At 57.3% G+C, this 15,438-nt stretch overlaps 1 protein-coding gene across 4 annotated transcripts in view; it reads right to left on the bottom strand.

Annotated features, from left to right (window-relative positions):
• AKNA (AT-hook transcription factor) overlaps window positions 1–15,438 on the bottom strand; it is a 50,526-nt gene that overhangs the window by 9,075 nt on the left and 26,013 nt on the right. For 3 of the 4 annotated variants that reach the window (XM_041763122.1, XM_041763123.1, XM_041763121.1), the window contains exons 6-16: window positions 14,721–14,863; window positions 11,957–12,016; window positions 9,855–9,982; window positions 9,164–9,401; window positions 7,798–7,952; window positions 7,487–7,687; window positions 6,458–6,704; window positions 5,422–5,528; window positions 4,444–4,676; window positions 3,064–3,226; window positions 31–207 (exon numbers count right to left, since the gene is read on the bottom strand). In XM_041763122.1, coding sequence (XP_041619056.1) covers window positions 31–207; window positions 3,064–3,226; window positions 4,444–4,676; window positions 5,422–5,528; window positions 6,458–6,704; window positions 7,487–7,687; window positions 7,798–7,952; window positions 9,164–9,401; window positions 9,855–9,982; window positions 11,957–12,016; window positions 14,721–14,863 — 1,852 coding nt within the window. The remainder of the gene's footprint in view (window positions 1–30; window positions 208–3,063; window positions 3,227–4,443; window positions 4,677–5,421; window positions 5,529–6,457; window positions 6,705–7,486; window positions 7,688–7,797; window positions 7,953–9,163; window positions 9,402–9,854; window positions 9,983–11,956; window positions 12,017–14,720; window positions 14,864–15,438) is intronic. The other variant, XM_041763124.1, reaches the window with a different exon arrangement.

Raw genomic sequence — 15,438 nt, 5'->3', positions numbered from 1 at the left:
CCCAAGGGCGAGTGTTTTGGGGTCACCCACCTGCCATAGTGGGAGCCCCAGGCAGCTGGGGAGTCCAGTGGCCGGGCGCGGGGCCGGGCGGGGCGGTCGAAGGCGGCTGCTGGGGACGTCGGGCTGCCCTGGGGCGGCTGGTGCAGGCTGTCTTCCAGCCTCAGACGGAGCCGAGACACCTCCTCTTGCAGCTCTCGGATGGCCTGGCTGGGGACGGGGGGCGAGGGCAGAAGCGGAGAGCAGATAAACCACGGGCTGAGCTGCAGCCCCCGCCGGCGCAGTGCTGCCCCGGCGCCCCGCCCTGTCCCTCTCCAGCGGCCACCGCGTCCCATCTGCCCTCAACCGATCCTGGAACTTCCCTGTGCGTCCACCGTCCTGCGGGGACCCGTGCACAGCCCTCCCCAAACCCCAGTGGTGCACTGGCAGGATCGAGGGGTGGACGCACAATAAAGGGCCCCTCGACACTCCGAGCTGTGCCCTGCCGGGGCGCCCCCTCTTCCTTTCCGCTGTCTGCAGAAATGCTAAGGACCAGCCCAGGCCGCCTCCTTCCCACCCTCAGGCAGCCCCTCCCTGAACATCCCCCGCGCTGCTCATGCCCGCCTGCCCGCCTGTCCATCCGTCTGTCCGTCTGTCTGCAGACGGCAGAAGATGCCTGTCTCTCTGTCTCCCCGCCAGGCAGTGGGTGGGCCTCCCCCCACCCCTGAGACCCTTAGACCACAGATGCTCAGAAATGGTCCTGCACTGGACTCCAGGCCCCAAGCGGCAGCAGACGAAGGGCTTATGGGAGCGGGGCTAAGGGGACGCCGCGGCGCTTCCTGTCACCCCCTGGAGGCGGGCAGGCTGGACGTGCACAGCGCTCTCGGCAGCTGCCCGGACCCCCAGGGGGAACCTCCAAACACGGCCCAGCCTCTCACTGGCAAGGCGTCTCACGGAGCTGCTGGCTTCTATGGAGCAAGGACAGTTTGCACGTCTGTCCAGCCAGCACCCGGATCCCTGGGGTCTCGACGGACGCGGGGGTCACGGCCGCCCCTCCTGCCCAACATCCCCACGCACGAACCCCACACGTGGAGCGCCGGAGTCGGGGCTCAGCCTGGCCAGCCTGGTGCACCTTCTCCATCTACTCCTGGGGCCCGCTTCGGGGCGGGGCTCCCCTCGGGGTCCCCTCTCGCTTGGTGGCCCCGGACTCGTGGCTGAGCGTCTCCTGGCGCCACCTCCAGCTCCCAGGGGGTGCCAGGGACGGGGACCTCTCTAGCTCTGGCCCGTGCACTGTGTGTCCAGGGCCGCCAGTCCCCAGGGAGATGTTTGTTGGCGTTTCCAAGGCAAACGGCAGGGTGCCTGCGGGACAGCCAGAGCTCCTGGCCAGTTAACTCCTGCGTGCAGGCCTGGAGGCCGCGCCGCCTTCCTGTCCTAGGCGAGGGACCCAGAACACTCACTTTCTGGGTGTTTCTATCGGGATCTCAGTCTTCCTGACTTAATTCTTTGGTGCTGGGAGCCAGCTGGCACCTCAAGTTCGTCTTCCCTGCAAACTTTCCCCCCCTGAGGTCCCCAGCTCTGTGTCAGCAGCATCCACTGGTTGGCCAGCCAGAGGTCTGAGTCACTCAAGACCCTCCTCCCTCCCTGAACGCCCCCCGAAGTTAACCAACTCCAAGTCCTATGGGCCCAATGACTCAACGGCTCTTCTCAAATGTACCCTCCTCCATCCGTCTGCCTGGCCCCGCATGTCCGTCCTGGGGGAAGGGCCTTGGTGGCCGTCTCCCCGCCTTGCCTCCATCTCACCCTGCTGGGGACCAGGGAAATCCTAAAATGTGAACCCAACCTTGCCACTCCCTTTTAAAATCCCCCTCACCCTCCTCAGCAGCATCTATGCATTCGCGAATATTCAGTGACCTCGTTTCTCTGGGCTGAGCCACCATCCAAATCTCTCACCACGGTGTTCAGCACCAGTGTTCGAGGCCCTGGGAGACCCACCCCAGGTCCCCCTGCCTACCTCCCTGCTGCTCAGCACTCGCCGCTGCACTCACACTCGGGGACCCAGCTAAAACGAATGGTTGGCTCTGCAGAGGTGACCGGTGCTCTCCCACCCGTAGGCCTTTGCACATGCTGTTTGCCCTGCCCAGGAACACTCCTCTGTCTCTATTCTGTTCTCAGCTGAGATGCCACTTCCTCCGGGAAGCCCTCCCTGAAGCCTCTGAGCGGGCCAGATGTCCCTTGTGGGCATTCCCACGGTCCTTGGAGCCTCTGCACTTACACTGGGGAGGGTGACCAGGGGTTTCTTTGTTCATCCTACAAGATGGTGAGCCTCCTAGGCCAAGGACTGGCTACTCCACTGCTGTATTCCCAGGGCCTAGCGTATCATTGACACGGAAGCCTGGAATTCCTCCGCCGGTGCCACAGGACACCGCAGGAGTGCACGTACTAAACTCAGGCCTGCGAGCCGAATGCCAGCCCTGCACCCGCCTTTGCACATAGGTGACACGCCAGCCCCAGGAGGGCACAGGCCCAGAGCCTTGGAGGGAGTCCTGCGGAGTCGGGAAAGACGGGAGTCTTTCCCGTGTACCTGGGACGGACACCCCGGTCCAGCAGAGGCATGTGACTGATTATTGGCCAAAAGCAACTCGAAGGAGAGGTAAGAGGGCTGGCCAACCTATTCTCCCATTGCTGTTCACTCACACAAGGAGCAGCTTTCGTAGTAGAACAATTGTGCTTGGATTAAAAAGAAGAGAACTGAAGACCAGACCCTCCTCGGTTCATGCAGTAACAGCACCACCCACTGAAAACACAGGCCTGGCAAGTGGAGACCCGCCTTGGAGGAGAAATACAGGGAGCCAGGTCTCAGCACCAGGAAGGTGAACCTCTAGGTCACTTCCCACCGGCCAAGAAGTGTCTTCTACAGTGTGTCCACATCAGTGCGGTCCCACGGAGGGGCCCTGTGCTGGGCGGCAGGACAGCTGGGTCCGTCGGGCCCCCCGGCCGCACAGCCACCCCCAGATGTGATTACTGAGCACCCCATCCCCCAGCCTCCCTCGGGCATCACTGTGCCATCCCTGTGCTGGTCCGACTTACTCTCGCCCTGTCCTGGTGAGGAAGAAGGTGTGGGTGCTCTCTGCTGCTCCATGGGGCAGAGGGGCGGCAGCAGGGTCCAGGGCGGGCGGGGGGCTGATTGTCGTGCTGCAGGGGAGACGCTTGGAAATCCGCTTCCGCCCCTCGAACTCTGAGCTGGGGACCTCTACGGGAGGCAGAAGGAGACCAAGGTGAGTTTACCCAGAGAGGACCCTCGAAGCACGAATTTCTGCGGGCAGAAGGGTACGGACAAAGAGTGCCAGCTGAGGTCATAATGGAAGATTCCAGTGAGGTCACTGGCCCACTGACCTCAGAAAGAACCAGGAGATGTGGTTTCTGCTGGGAGCTTGGGGTGCAAAGCTGGGCCTGCAGAGCTGTTTCTACCTAGACGTCCCCCCGTCCTTCCACCACTTCAGCACCAGATGTGAGTCTTTGGGAACATTCCCCAGTACAGAGCTCATCGCTCCTTCGCGTGGACCAGCCCAGACCCTGCCAGGCATCACCAGGCTGTTCGGGGACCGGCTCCACGGCCCCCACCTCTCGCTAAAATACAGTCACACCTGCCTGCATGCTGCTGGGGAGAGCGTGTAACTTGGGGGATCCTGGTTAAACTCTGCACCACGGTTTTTGCAAGATGTTATCAGTGGGAGAAGCCAGGTGAAGGGCAACATGGGATCTCCCTGGATTATCCCTCACAACTACACGGGAATCCGTGATTGCTCGAACATTTAATTAAAGTTTAATTTTAAAAGTTTTCCATGATGAGCCTTGAAAGGGGCACAGCGAATCTGCGGTGCAGAAGTCAGAGCAGTGGTCACCTCTGGGAGGGGCTGGGGTTCCGGTCAGGCGGAGTGTGCTGGTCTGTGTTCATTTTGTGAAAATTCATCAATTTATGTTCTTTCCTGTGTGTGTGTGTGTGTGTGTGTGTGTGTGTTATTTCACTAGAAAGCATACATGCATTTTTTTTTAAAGGTAAAAAACTAAAAAAAACCTAAAACCTAAAAAAAAAAGGTAAAAAACTGAAATCACAGGCTTCATAGACACGGAAGTGTTTGTGGCACAATGTTTAGTGCAAAAAGGAGGTCATGAAACGCTCACATTTGTTTGATCCCATTTCTGTTTCAAATGTATCTAAATAAACACGCACACACTGGCACAGAAGACAGCCCGCAGGCTCGACACCAAAATGCAGCAGTGATGGTTTTCAGCATATTTTTTTTCCTCTTTTCCCTGTAGCTTCAAATTTTCCTGCTATGAACCTGTAGGGTATTAGTGTATCCTAAAGGGTAATGCAAGTGTTTGTTGTTGTTGTTGGTTTGATTTTCCAATCTGGGCCATCCGGGCCGATCCCAGGTTCTGGCCAACCCGGATGCATCCACTCACCCATCTCGGCCACCAGCGCCCGTTCTAGGCGGAAGCTGGGTGCCCTCTGCTGCAGAGGGCTGTCCCGGCCCGAGGGGCGCCTCTGGGCTCGGCTCCTGGGTGTGCTGGGCTCCGCGGCTCTTCTGGGGACTGGAGGACCCCTGGTCTGGGGCGGGGAGGCTGCGTCCTGGGGGTGGGAGGCTGCGTCCTGAGGCTCAGATGAAGTGAAAGGCTGGGCCAGTGTTCCTGCAGTGCTGGGGGCCGTGGAGGGAGAGACGTGTCAAGATCGCACAGACAGGCCCTGGCCTCTGAACCCCTCCACCTGCTAAGCCAATGAGCTCCTGACCCTTGGGACCGGGCACCCCCGGCAGTACAGTGTTTCTGAGGCCGCACCCACATTATACATGCATTTCTGGGTAAAGTGCAGAGCTGTACACCTGCCTGCCCACAGGCTATAAAGCTCAAGCTCCTTTTTAGAAAATATACAGAATTTCTAACCCTTCCTTCCCATGCAGCCCTGGGGTTTCAGGCAGGCCTCCCGGGGGCTGCACCAGCTTTGGAGGCTGTCACTCTACATGGTGGCCTGTCACTCCATCCTTCACCCGAGTCCCCGTCTCAGTCCTTGCTTTGGGGTTCCAGCCTCGTCTCTTCCCAGGTAGTCACCCGATTGCCCTTTATCCTCGTCTACTGCTCATCCCGCGTCGCCCTCCTGTAGATCTTCCTTCACCATCCACTCATTCATTCACTCAACAATACTTATTCCCTGGTCTGCTGCTGATTGGCTGAGTGACGCTGGGCAAGTCACTTTCCTGTCTCTGCACCTTGGTGCCCCTCTATTGATAAGATGGGGGCAAGGAACCATGGTTGGGGGATGAGGTGAGGGCTCTGAGAATGCCCAGACCATCGACCCCTGCTCTGGGGCTCACGGCACCTTGATTCCCAGGCTACCCCTCCATGTGTGATGTTGATGGGGAATGGGGTGGCGGGGGCCCAGGATACCTGATGTGGGAGAGCCGGTGCTCTGGTGTTTGGGTGAGGGGCGACACTCTGCTGGTTTCTGAGCCCACAAAGCCGCTGTCTGTCTCGGGGGATGCCATCCAGGGCTCCTGAGAGAGGCAATGTCCCTTTAAGTCTGAGGAATGTGCCTGAGTCCTGGCCTGGGCCTCACATTCCAGAGGCTCACAGGCAGGCGGGGAGGCTGGGCCAGCTCCCGGCAGCCAGGCCCTGGGGTGTGAGGGTCCTCAGGCCAACAGCAGGGACTCCATGCCCCAGAGGACCCTGAGCAAGTCCTGCCTCCCCGAGGCCCTCGAGGCCCTGGGAGGGACACTGTAGCAGGTTTCCCGAGCTGAGGAAGAGGGGAAGGATAAGAAAGCCTGCCCATCGCTGGGGATGCGATTCACACCTCCACAGGTCTTCTAGCCTGGGCCTGGAAAGCCACGGTCCTGTCTGACTGTAGAAATGCCCGTGCCCAATTCATCAAACGTGCATACCCCCTCAACACTGGGTCTAAGGGAAGATACAAACAGGTGGCACAGGTGCCTGCCCTCAAGGAGTTCACAGTCTAATGCAGCTTTCTTACTATGGGGTCATTAGGACTACAGGTGTATGTGCGGGTGCATGTGTGTGCACACAGGCATGTAGATGCACAGTTCTATGGGAGGACCACAGCATAAGTGACATTTCCATAGTGATCTGTGGCTCCCCAACAGTTTAAAAACTGCTGCTCAAATGTCACAAACAGGCCATGGAGTCAAGGACTGCCCCCTCACCTCATCTGATTAGTGCCATCTGCACTAATCAGACTCGGTGAAATACAGACAATGGGCCACAAGCTCTTAGAGGACAAGCAAGAGCTCCTGGCAGGGCAACAGGGGTAGGGGGAGCCCCAGCAAAGAGGCAGCACTGGGCATAAGTCCTGAATGTTGGGCAGAACTATAACAGACTGGGATTGGGAGCAGCAGGCCTTCTGGAAGGGTGTGAGCAAAGGCCCTGGGTAGAAGTTTCCGGGAGATCCATGCCCCATGCAGATGCTTACCTCTAGGTGAGGCCCCCCAGCCTGGTGCAGAGACTTCTGCGGAGGGTGCTCAGAGATGCCACTTCCCTCTAAGCTGGTCAGACTGCTCTGGTGGGATGCTGCAGTCCTGGTGGCCTGGGGGCGGGGCGGCCGGGTAGGGCCTGGAGGAGTTGCCTCGGCTTTGTCCAGGCCCTGGAGGTAGCCATCTCTGGCCGCGGATGCATGGAAGCCTGCTGGCTTTACAGACCCCAACTGCTCCACCGTCTCCCTGGGCGGGGGGGAGGGGGGGGGAGGCACACCAACTCTGAGCCGGGGCGCAGCCCTGTCCTGGGAGCCAAGCAGCTCCGGACACAAGCTGTGGAGCCAGATGCCCCTGCCCACCCACCCCGGTTTTGTCATCTTCTAGCTGCGTGGCCTTGGGTCAAGCACCACCTTGCTCTGAACCTCACGTAAAAGGGGGATGGCCAAGGAAACCCACCCGACACACCACCGCGGAAACAGTGTGGGAAACAAATGCGCTACGGTGCCATTTCTCAGGCTTCAGGAACTTGGGTACCCCCTTCCCGACTTCAGCCACTTTTATAAACTTCCAACTACTCAAAGGCTTAGGGCCTCATTAGAAACGGAAGATCAGTCTATTTTGTGTGACAAAGAGAAATGACCTCCGGAAATGGACGGAAGAAACATGAAAATGGTATTATTCTCTTCTAGACAGATCTGGTTGGCGGCCAGAGGCCCCGGGCCTGAGGCCTGCTCCCTTGTTCTGTGTCTTTCTTTCTCTTTTTCTTTTTAAAGGAAGATCAAGAGAGGCACTAAGGACATACGAGCACTGAAGCTTCCTCCTTGATGAGCTTGGAGGGCCTGAGACTGCAACGGAGCGTAATACCATCCAACCCTGCCTCTGCCCCGCGCCCCCCGAAATCACTGCAAGCGCTGTCCCGGGTGGGCACGTCCCACCGTTTGGAGAGCCGTCTTGCTCACGACGACGGTTACCACCCCTGGGGTTTTGGGGTTGGTGCGTGGACGAGTCGGGGAGGCTCCCTGACGTACTTGGGGGGGGCCCTGTGACTTCTTTCAGGCAGGGCTGGGAGCTGCCTTATGGGGATCCTGGAGGCCTCGGCTTTTCCCGGAGCTGGAGCCGGCCCATCCACTTCCAGGATACGGTCTTGGCCGTCCTCCTCCTCCTCCGCCTCATCCCCCTCCTCCTCCTCCATCCTCATGGCTTCTGGGAGAGACTTCACGCTGAGATACCTACAGAGCACAGAGAGGAACATGACTCCGGTCCAGGGAGCCAGCCAAGATCCAGTCCCTGGCTCTCGGGGCCGGACTCCCCCCGCCGGGGCCTTGGTCCTGGTACTCACCGCTCCAGGAGGCCATGGAAATCCTGCTCCACCTGCAGCTCCTTGTGCCTGAGTGGGGCCGGGAGGCCCAGGGGCCTGTCCTCCACCTCACTGCTGGCGGCGCTAAGCTCCACGTTCTCGTGCGACACACAGAGGCCCAAGCTGGCGGTGTCAGGCTGGGACCAGAAAGGCAGAGGGACAGAGATGTAGCAGATAACCTAACACTACTGTTTTAGGGACCTGCCTTATACCAGGCTCATGCTGGATGCCGACAATAGGTTAGACTCACCAACCCTCTTACTCTTTCACGTGTGTGCAGAACGCAGGGGCTGGACTGTGCGATCTTTACTACCAAGGGCCGTTAACTGAACATCTACTACCCGCCAGGCTCTGTCCAGACAGCACTGCATGATGCCCCAGCAGCGACGGCTATCACAATCCATTTTACAGACAGGAACCCGAAGCTCAAATGATTTGCCTGAACTTACAGCAGAGGCGAGGGGCAGGGCTGAGATTTGAACCCAGATCTCCCACAGAAGCGCCTCTCCTGTCCCGCTCCATTCCGATATGGACACCCAGCCTCCAAAACAACCATCCCTGGGGGAGCGCGGGACCCCTCGGGATGATGTGTTTGGGTTTTCGCCCATTAGTGCATGCAGTGCCCCGGGGGGACCTTCCCCAGTGGGGGAGCCTGCGCACAGTCCCCCGTGTGCCCACCTCACCCACCACGCTGGCCCTTCCTCCGGCTCCGTCCCCGACAGACACATCTGTGCAGTAGGGCAGCCAGACAGAGAGACTCTACTACTGTCACTGGCCTGACTGCTGGACGCTCACTCTGCTCGACAACACCATGAGGTTCACCATCTTGCAGGGTGACGAGGGCCGGAGAGACTTCTAAAAAGTCCCTTCTGCACATGGCCCTTGTCTAGAGTGCCCTGATCTCTGAACAGTCCCCAGGGACGCTGGAGGCCATCCCGTTCCCCCGTCCTTCCTCTCACCAGCACCGCAAGGCCAGGCGAACGTGCCTTCTACACCTCGCTCAGGTCCACACACAGCCTCCATCTCCCTGCTCCCCGCCCCCGTCCCTGCACACCCTCTTCTCAGACCCCCTACTGGAGAAACCCAGCAGAGTTTAAGGCCAAACCCTTGCCTGCCTCGCAGGCCCCTACACCATGGGGCCCCTGCCTGCCTCTCCGGCCGCAGCTCCCAGACAGCAGCTCCCTCGCTTTCCATACTGGAGCCACAGGGTCTTTGCACAGGCTGTTTCCCCTGCTGCGCCGTGTGCCACGCGTGCTGGCATTTGGTACATAATTCACAGCAAGTATGTAGTGAGGAGGACAATCAATGAAGAAGAGAAGGAACGTCGGGATGGCTGGGAGGGAGGTACCTGAGGGCGGCGGGGCTGGCCGGCGGGCGTGCGGCCTGGGCCTGAGAGGGAGGGCAGGTCGGCCGGCTGGTGCGGGGACGTGGTGGCCGGGGGGCTGTCCGGTGCCGAGTCCGACCCGGCTCGCTCAGGCTCTGGCTGCTTCTGCTCCATGCGGTCCTTCAGCTCTTCCAGGCGAATTCCCAGCTGGAATATCTCCTCCTCTAGCTCCCTGGAACGGGGAGACATCAGCGCCTGGAGCCTGTGACAGCAGCCCCAGGGGGGCAGAGCGGGGAGGCCATGCTTCAGGGCAGAAACCCCAGAGGATGCCCCCAGGGGGGCCACCTAACGCCCTGACTTGGATTACGTGGAGGACTCGAAACAACAAGGTGAAAAGGGAACTGTACGGGGCACCAGGAGCCCTCTACCTGAGTCCCACCCGCCACTCCCCCCACCCCAACCCGAGCACCTGCAGGCTGTGGGGACTTGGCTAATCCCTCCCCACTCTGGCCTGTCAGGTCTCATCTCCAAGGTCACATCTCATTGCAGTGAGTCTAAAAGGACACAAATCTCAGCCTCCAGGTGTCCCCCCGACCTGGCTATGCTGCTAAGCGGGGTAGGGTATCTCCCTTTCCCGTAGTGCATGAATCATGAGGATGAAGTGTGCCCCTCTCCATGGCCAAGGGAACCAGCGGCCTCCCTCCCCAGCACGTACCTGCCAGGATCGAATTTTCCAGACATCCCCTGGGAGCCGGGAGGCGGCTGGGCCAGCTGCTGCTCCCTGCAGGCCTTCAGGTACTCCTCCTCCAGGGCTGCGTGGGCAGCCTTCAGGCGCTGAAAGCCCTGAAACCAGACCAGGCCAGAAGGACTGAGTGCCCAGGCCCGCTGGGCTCTTTCCCTGCAGATCCAGTGAAGCAGGTAGCTAGCTCATGGTAGTGGGTGGGGGCTAGGGGTGGCCGGCAGAGACCCATCTTCTGGGCTCCCAGGTCCCTGGAAGGCTGGAGTCCAGACCCTAAAACCTGCCCACCCTGGTCTAGCTGTCTGCCATCAGATTGGCAAGGCGGAGGCACGGCGTGGAGCCTTGGTCCCAGCTCCAGAGAGCACCAGTCTCTCCTGGACAGAGCTACAAGTACTCTGATGTTTCATGGTGGTCATAGTGGCAAATATGCCATCACTCTGTCCCCATAAGGACATAGCTCTTGAGAGACCAGGGATCCTCAGGCTTAGTTTCAAAACTGTGGATCTGGGAACATGAGTCAGTCTGTTCCCAAGTCCTTCGAGACTGTCTCGACAGGTGATCTTATCACCACCATACTGGTAACAGCAGGCTACGGCTACCGAGCGAGCACTGAGGCTCTGTGCTAAAGCGCTTTGCATCATTCATTTAATTTCCAACACAATCCTAGTGAGGGGGTGACTTATCATCTTCATTTAAAGAGGAGGAACTGAGGCACAGAGAGGTCAAGTTGGTGAAGGCCACACAGTGAGCGAGCAAGTTGTAATCGGGGTTTGAACCCAGGGGCTCTAGCTTCAGGGCTCGTGGGCCAAACGATGATGCTGGGCCTCCAGAGCAAAGGTGGTGATAGCTCACGGAGGCTAAAACTGCGGGAGGTCGGATCATCATCCCTGGCTTATTATCGTCCCCATCCCACTCCTTCTATGAGGACAGCAGACAGTGCAAGGGCCACCTCAAGTCTCGTTCCCGGGGAAGCTTGCTCTTCCAGCAGCTCTCCACCTCCCCGGGTATGGGGGGCGTTAAGACGGAGGGGAGGAAAAAGAATGGTTTTGATTTTCAAGGTCCTTGCTCATCTGCTCACTGAGATACTGTGACACATAGCGCACATTTTGCAGTTGGAAAACAGATGATGTCTCCGTGGTAACAGAGTCATTAGTAACATGGTAATGACGTGGTGAAAATGCAGTATTTATTACAAACCAGGGGTGTTGCATTTGCCCCTCTCTGCCCCGCCTCGGCACCTCCCCCCACCCTCCTCTGTGCCCCCAGTGGGGTCTGAAAGAGACCTGGGAGGGAGCAGCCGGTGCCCGAGCCCCCCTGTTTCTTGTCAGATCCCCCGATGCCATCCACAGCCCTGCTAACGGCCCCTTCACGGACCCCCTCACTCCCAGCTTGAGAGCTCCCCCTGCTTCTTCCCAGGATCCCAGCTGATACAGCAGAAATCTAGATTTTACATATGACGATAGTTCACCCAGAAATACCGAAGTCCAAAAGGAAATAAGCCAATAAGGGTTGGATTAGGGCTCTCCTCCCCCTTTCCCCTTGGCTTTCAAATAGTGGGCAATTACTTTTATAATAAGGAGAAGTAAGAAAAAAAAGGGAGAGAGAGAGAGAGAGTCTTCCTCTGGTTGCTGAGAAGCAGGATACCCCGCAGCAAGCAGTGCAAGGCAGCAATGACCCCCCTGGACTTGGGAATCAGATGGACCTGGGTCTGGGCTCTGCTGCCTACAAGCTAAGCGGCCTGCCAGTCGCCGGAGGGGTCGCCCCATTCCATTCCAGTTAAATGGGGGTGATGACTGTAACTGCCTTACTGGCTTTCTATGAGAAAATGAAATCAGGGGCATCAAAGGCTTGCACGGCGCCTGGCACGCCAGCACCACTGCCCGAGAAGTGGTAATACTGTGATACAACGACCGTGATCACGACAAGCCACGCCGGGGCTGTTTGTTCTGAACGGAGACAGCCTGTCTGGGATTCTCTGGCCTGTCTCGTGGCAGACGAGGCCTCAGAGACTCGGCCAGGGGAGCCGGGCGGTTGCCTTGCCTGGTGGCTCCAAGGGCATCTCCCAAAGGGGGCAGTACCTTGAGTTGGTCCTGGGGCGTGAGCCGTCCTGCCTGCAGCAGTCCTGCGAAGGACTCCACCTGGACATTGGGAGGGGAAGGAAACACACTCCGTGAATCCAGACCCCGGAAGAGTCCCGCAGGCCCCCACCCCCACCCCACCCCCGCCACACACACACACACACACACACACACTTAGTCACATTCACACTCTGGCACAGGGAGCTGGGTCCCGCCTCCGGATGCGGGTTGCCTGCCAAGCGCGGAAAGGCGGATGCCAGAAGTTGACTCCACCACTGGCCTCGGCCACAGTAGCCTTTGAAAAACATCCAAGCGGAGCCTCCCAGAATTTATCAATAGCAAAGCACACTCACTCGTGTGCGTGGAGACCTATGAGACAGGGCTGTTCGCTGCAGCATCACTGGGGCGCAGTGGGAGACCATCTAAAAGCCTGTCTGTGGAATAGTATGCAGCCATCAAGAAGAGGAAGGGGTAGGTGCAGGTGCTTTCTTATAAGTTAAGACCCACTTCTCAGTGTCAAATCAAGGTACAGGCCAGGCTCTATGCTATGCTACCATCTGTGTAAAATATAGCGAGAATTAAAAAGGACAAATATAAATACGTTGGCTTGTAGATTATAAACGACCTCTAGAAGGAGGCAGGGAACTGAACGCTCATTGCTTCCGGGGCAGAGAACTGGGTGGCAGGGGCGGGAGCAGGCATTTCTACTATATGCATCTTTCGAACTTTGAACAAAGTGAATTCATTGCCTACCCAGGAATATTCAACTTCAGCATATTGGAGAGGTCAGGGTACAGCACAGCGTACATACTCATGTGACCATTTCTATAAACACGTATGTGTGTGTTGAACATTTTTGCATGAAAGAGAAAGGCAAGTACGGGAAAAGAGACTTTTCACTGAATATGCCCTTTGTACTCTTCACCATGTGCATCTATTACCTTTGACAAAAAAAAAAAATTTTTTAACTGGGAAAAAAGGGGCCAAGGGGATTTGGGGCTTTCTGGGATTTCTAGGAAAGCTCTAGGTTACTGCCAAAATATAGAAGTTTATATAATACAGTGATATTACATAAGTTATATGACATATAAAACAGAAATATAATGTAAGCTACATACGCAGTTTAAAATTTTCTTTTTTTTTTTTTTTTAAGATATCACTTATTGATTCATGAGAGACACAGAGAGAGGCAGAAGCGGGCTCCCTGCAGGGCACCTGATGCGGGACTTGATCCCAGGACCCCAGGATCACGCCCCAGGCTGAAGGGAGACACTCAACCACTGAGCCACCCAGGAGCCCTGAAGCTTAAAATTTTCTACAAAATAAAATTTTCTAGTAGACATAATTAAAATGTAAAAAAGAAACAGGTGAGGGACGCCTGGGGGGCTCAGGGGTTGAGCGTCTGCCTTCGGTAGCTCAGGGCGTGACCCCGGGGTCCTGGGATCGAGTCCCACGTCGGGCTCCTTGCATGGAGCCTGCTTCTCCCTCTGCCTGCGTCTCCGCCTCTCTGTGTGTGTCTGTCATGAATAAGTAAATAAATCTTTAAAAAAACAACATTCAGGACAAGAAGCAACATCCCTCCAGTTATGGGACTCAGAACGGTGGTGATTAAACAAGATAAAAGTCCTTGTTCATGTTACTATGATGGATGAACCTGAAGATGTTCTGCTCAGTGAAAGAAGCCAGGCACCAAAGGACGAATATTACGTGACTCTATTTATGTGAAATGTCCAGAACAAGCAAACTCTTGGAGGCAGGAAGTAGATGCACAGGTGCCGGGAGCTGGGGCGGGGGGTTGGGGGGGTGGGGGAGCGACCACTTCATGGATAGGGAGTTTCTTATTGGGGGGATGAAAGTGTTTGTAGAGTGACTTGTAGGGATGGCTGCATGACTGAGTCCACTGAAACCCACTGAAGCATGAACTTCCAAGGAGCAAAGTGTGCGACATGTGAATTCTACTTCAATAAAACTTACCAGAAAAATAAACGAACAAAAGCATGGCGGTATTTCTCTGAGGGAACTGTTTTATGGACGTGGTAATATGTGTAACTGTTGCATTTCCCTTTTTGCATCGACAGCTAGGAAGCTCAAAGCCAAACCTGGACCTGCCAAAGGGTCCGACGGGGCATTTTGTTTCGTCACTTTACGCTAAGTTCACACTAGTTTTTTCTACTTTTACTTCCCCTTGGCCTTGGTTTCCAGACTTCCGTCTCCAGAATACGGTTAAAATGCAAGTATTTTCTCAGCCCCTTTAAAGCGCTTTTGGCACAAGACCAAGTGTATGGTTATAAATAGACCTGCAAACAACTCCCAGTTATTTGGACTGTTTGGTGAAAACATAAAAGCCCTTTGACAAGTGACTGAGAATTGATTTCTGTAATGAATAAGCTAAAAAAAAGTGGGGTGATTTACGCCGAAAAGGAAAAGGTACAGCGGAGATCCGCTGTCCTTCCAGAATCCTGAAAAGAGCGGGGAGTCTCCCCTGGGGGGGGGGGGGCGGGTGAACCGGGAGATGCTTTCAAGCACAACTGGAGGGAGTCGGATGAGACACGGGGCCAAAAAAGGGAGTTAGACCCAGCGCTGAGTGACAAGGAGGGGGCTCTAAACCGGGGGAGAGCCTCACGGTTTCGAGATGGCCAAGATCCCCCCAGCAGGGAAGGGACAAGCCAGCCTGGTGGAGAGCTTCTCCCTCAAGCGGCCTGAGGCTCTGCTCTCTCGGGGTGAGTCCTGTGTGCCCCCCGGGGAAGGCTGGGGTGGTCCTCACCTTGGCCAGGAACTGGTTGGCCCAAGAAGCCAATTCCTGGGTCCGCGCTGCTGAGGGCTGGTCCTGGGTGCTGCCTGGGTTCTCCGGGGGCCACGCTGGGGCAGACGAGCAGGGGCTCAGGTCTCCTTGAGCAGACGGCCACCCTGGGACACACCACCAGTCAGCGCGGGGGCCAGGAGCTGTCCTGCCTGGGCTTGAGCCCCTAACCCCGTGCCCCCACACCACACACCCTCCACTGTCTTTACATGGGGCCCCAGGAAGCAGGCTGCGCGGTGTAGACTCCGTGCACGGGGGAGGGCGGAGAACGAGGTCTGGGTCTGCCCCAGATGACACAGCTGGAGCCAACACAGGCCTCTGGTTTCCCGCACAGTAGTTCAGGCTCTAACTCAGAAAGACTCGGGTTCCAATCCCCATCCTCCCCGCTACCCCGCGGCAGTGTAACCTGCAGCATGTCCTCGCCCCTCCGAGCCTCAGTTTCCTTAACTGTCAGAAGGCTTGATGTGGAGATAATTGGGATCATGCACCCGGCAAGCCTTGGCCCCCATGTGGGGTCCTCTGTTACGTATTTGGGCCTGAGATCCCCCAACCGCTAAGTGCAGAGCTTGGGCTTTCCCCAGGCTGCTCCGGCTCTGGGTAAGATGCTCTCCACATCTCCATTTGGCCTCCTCAAGTCATAGGTCCCAGAGAAGGGCCTCGCCTCCCTCCCTCCCCTGGCCTG

Source organism: Vulpes lagopus, chromosome 7 (assembly GCF_018345385.1).
Source record: "Vulpes lagopus strain Blue_001 chromosome 7, ASM1834538v1, whole genome shotgun sequence".
NCBI lineage: Eukaryota > Metazoa > Chordata > Mammalia > Carnivora > Canidae > Vulpes > Vulpes lagopus.
This window is presented reverse-complemented; position numbering and strand designations above follow the sequence as displayed.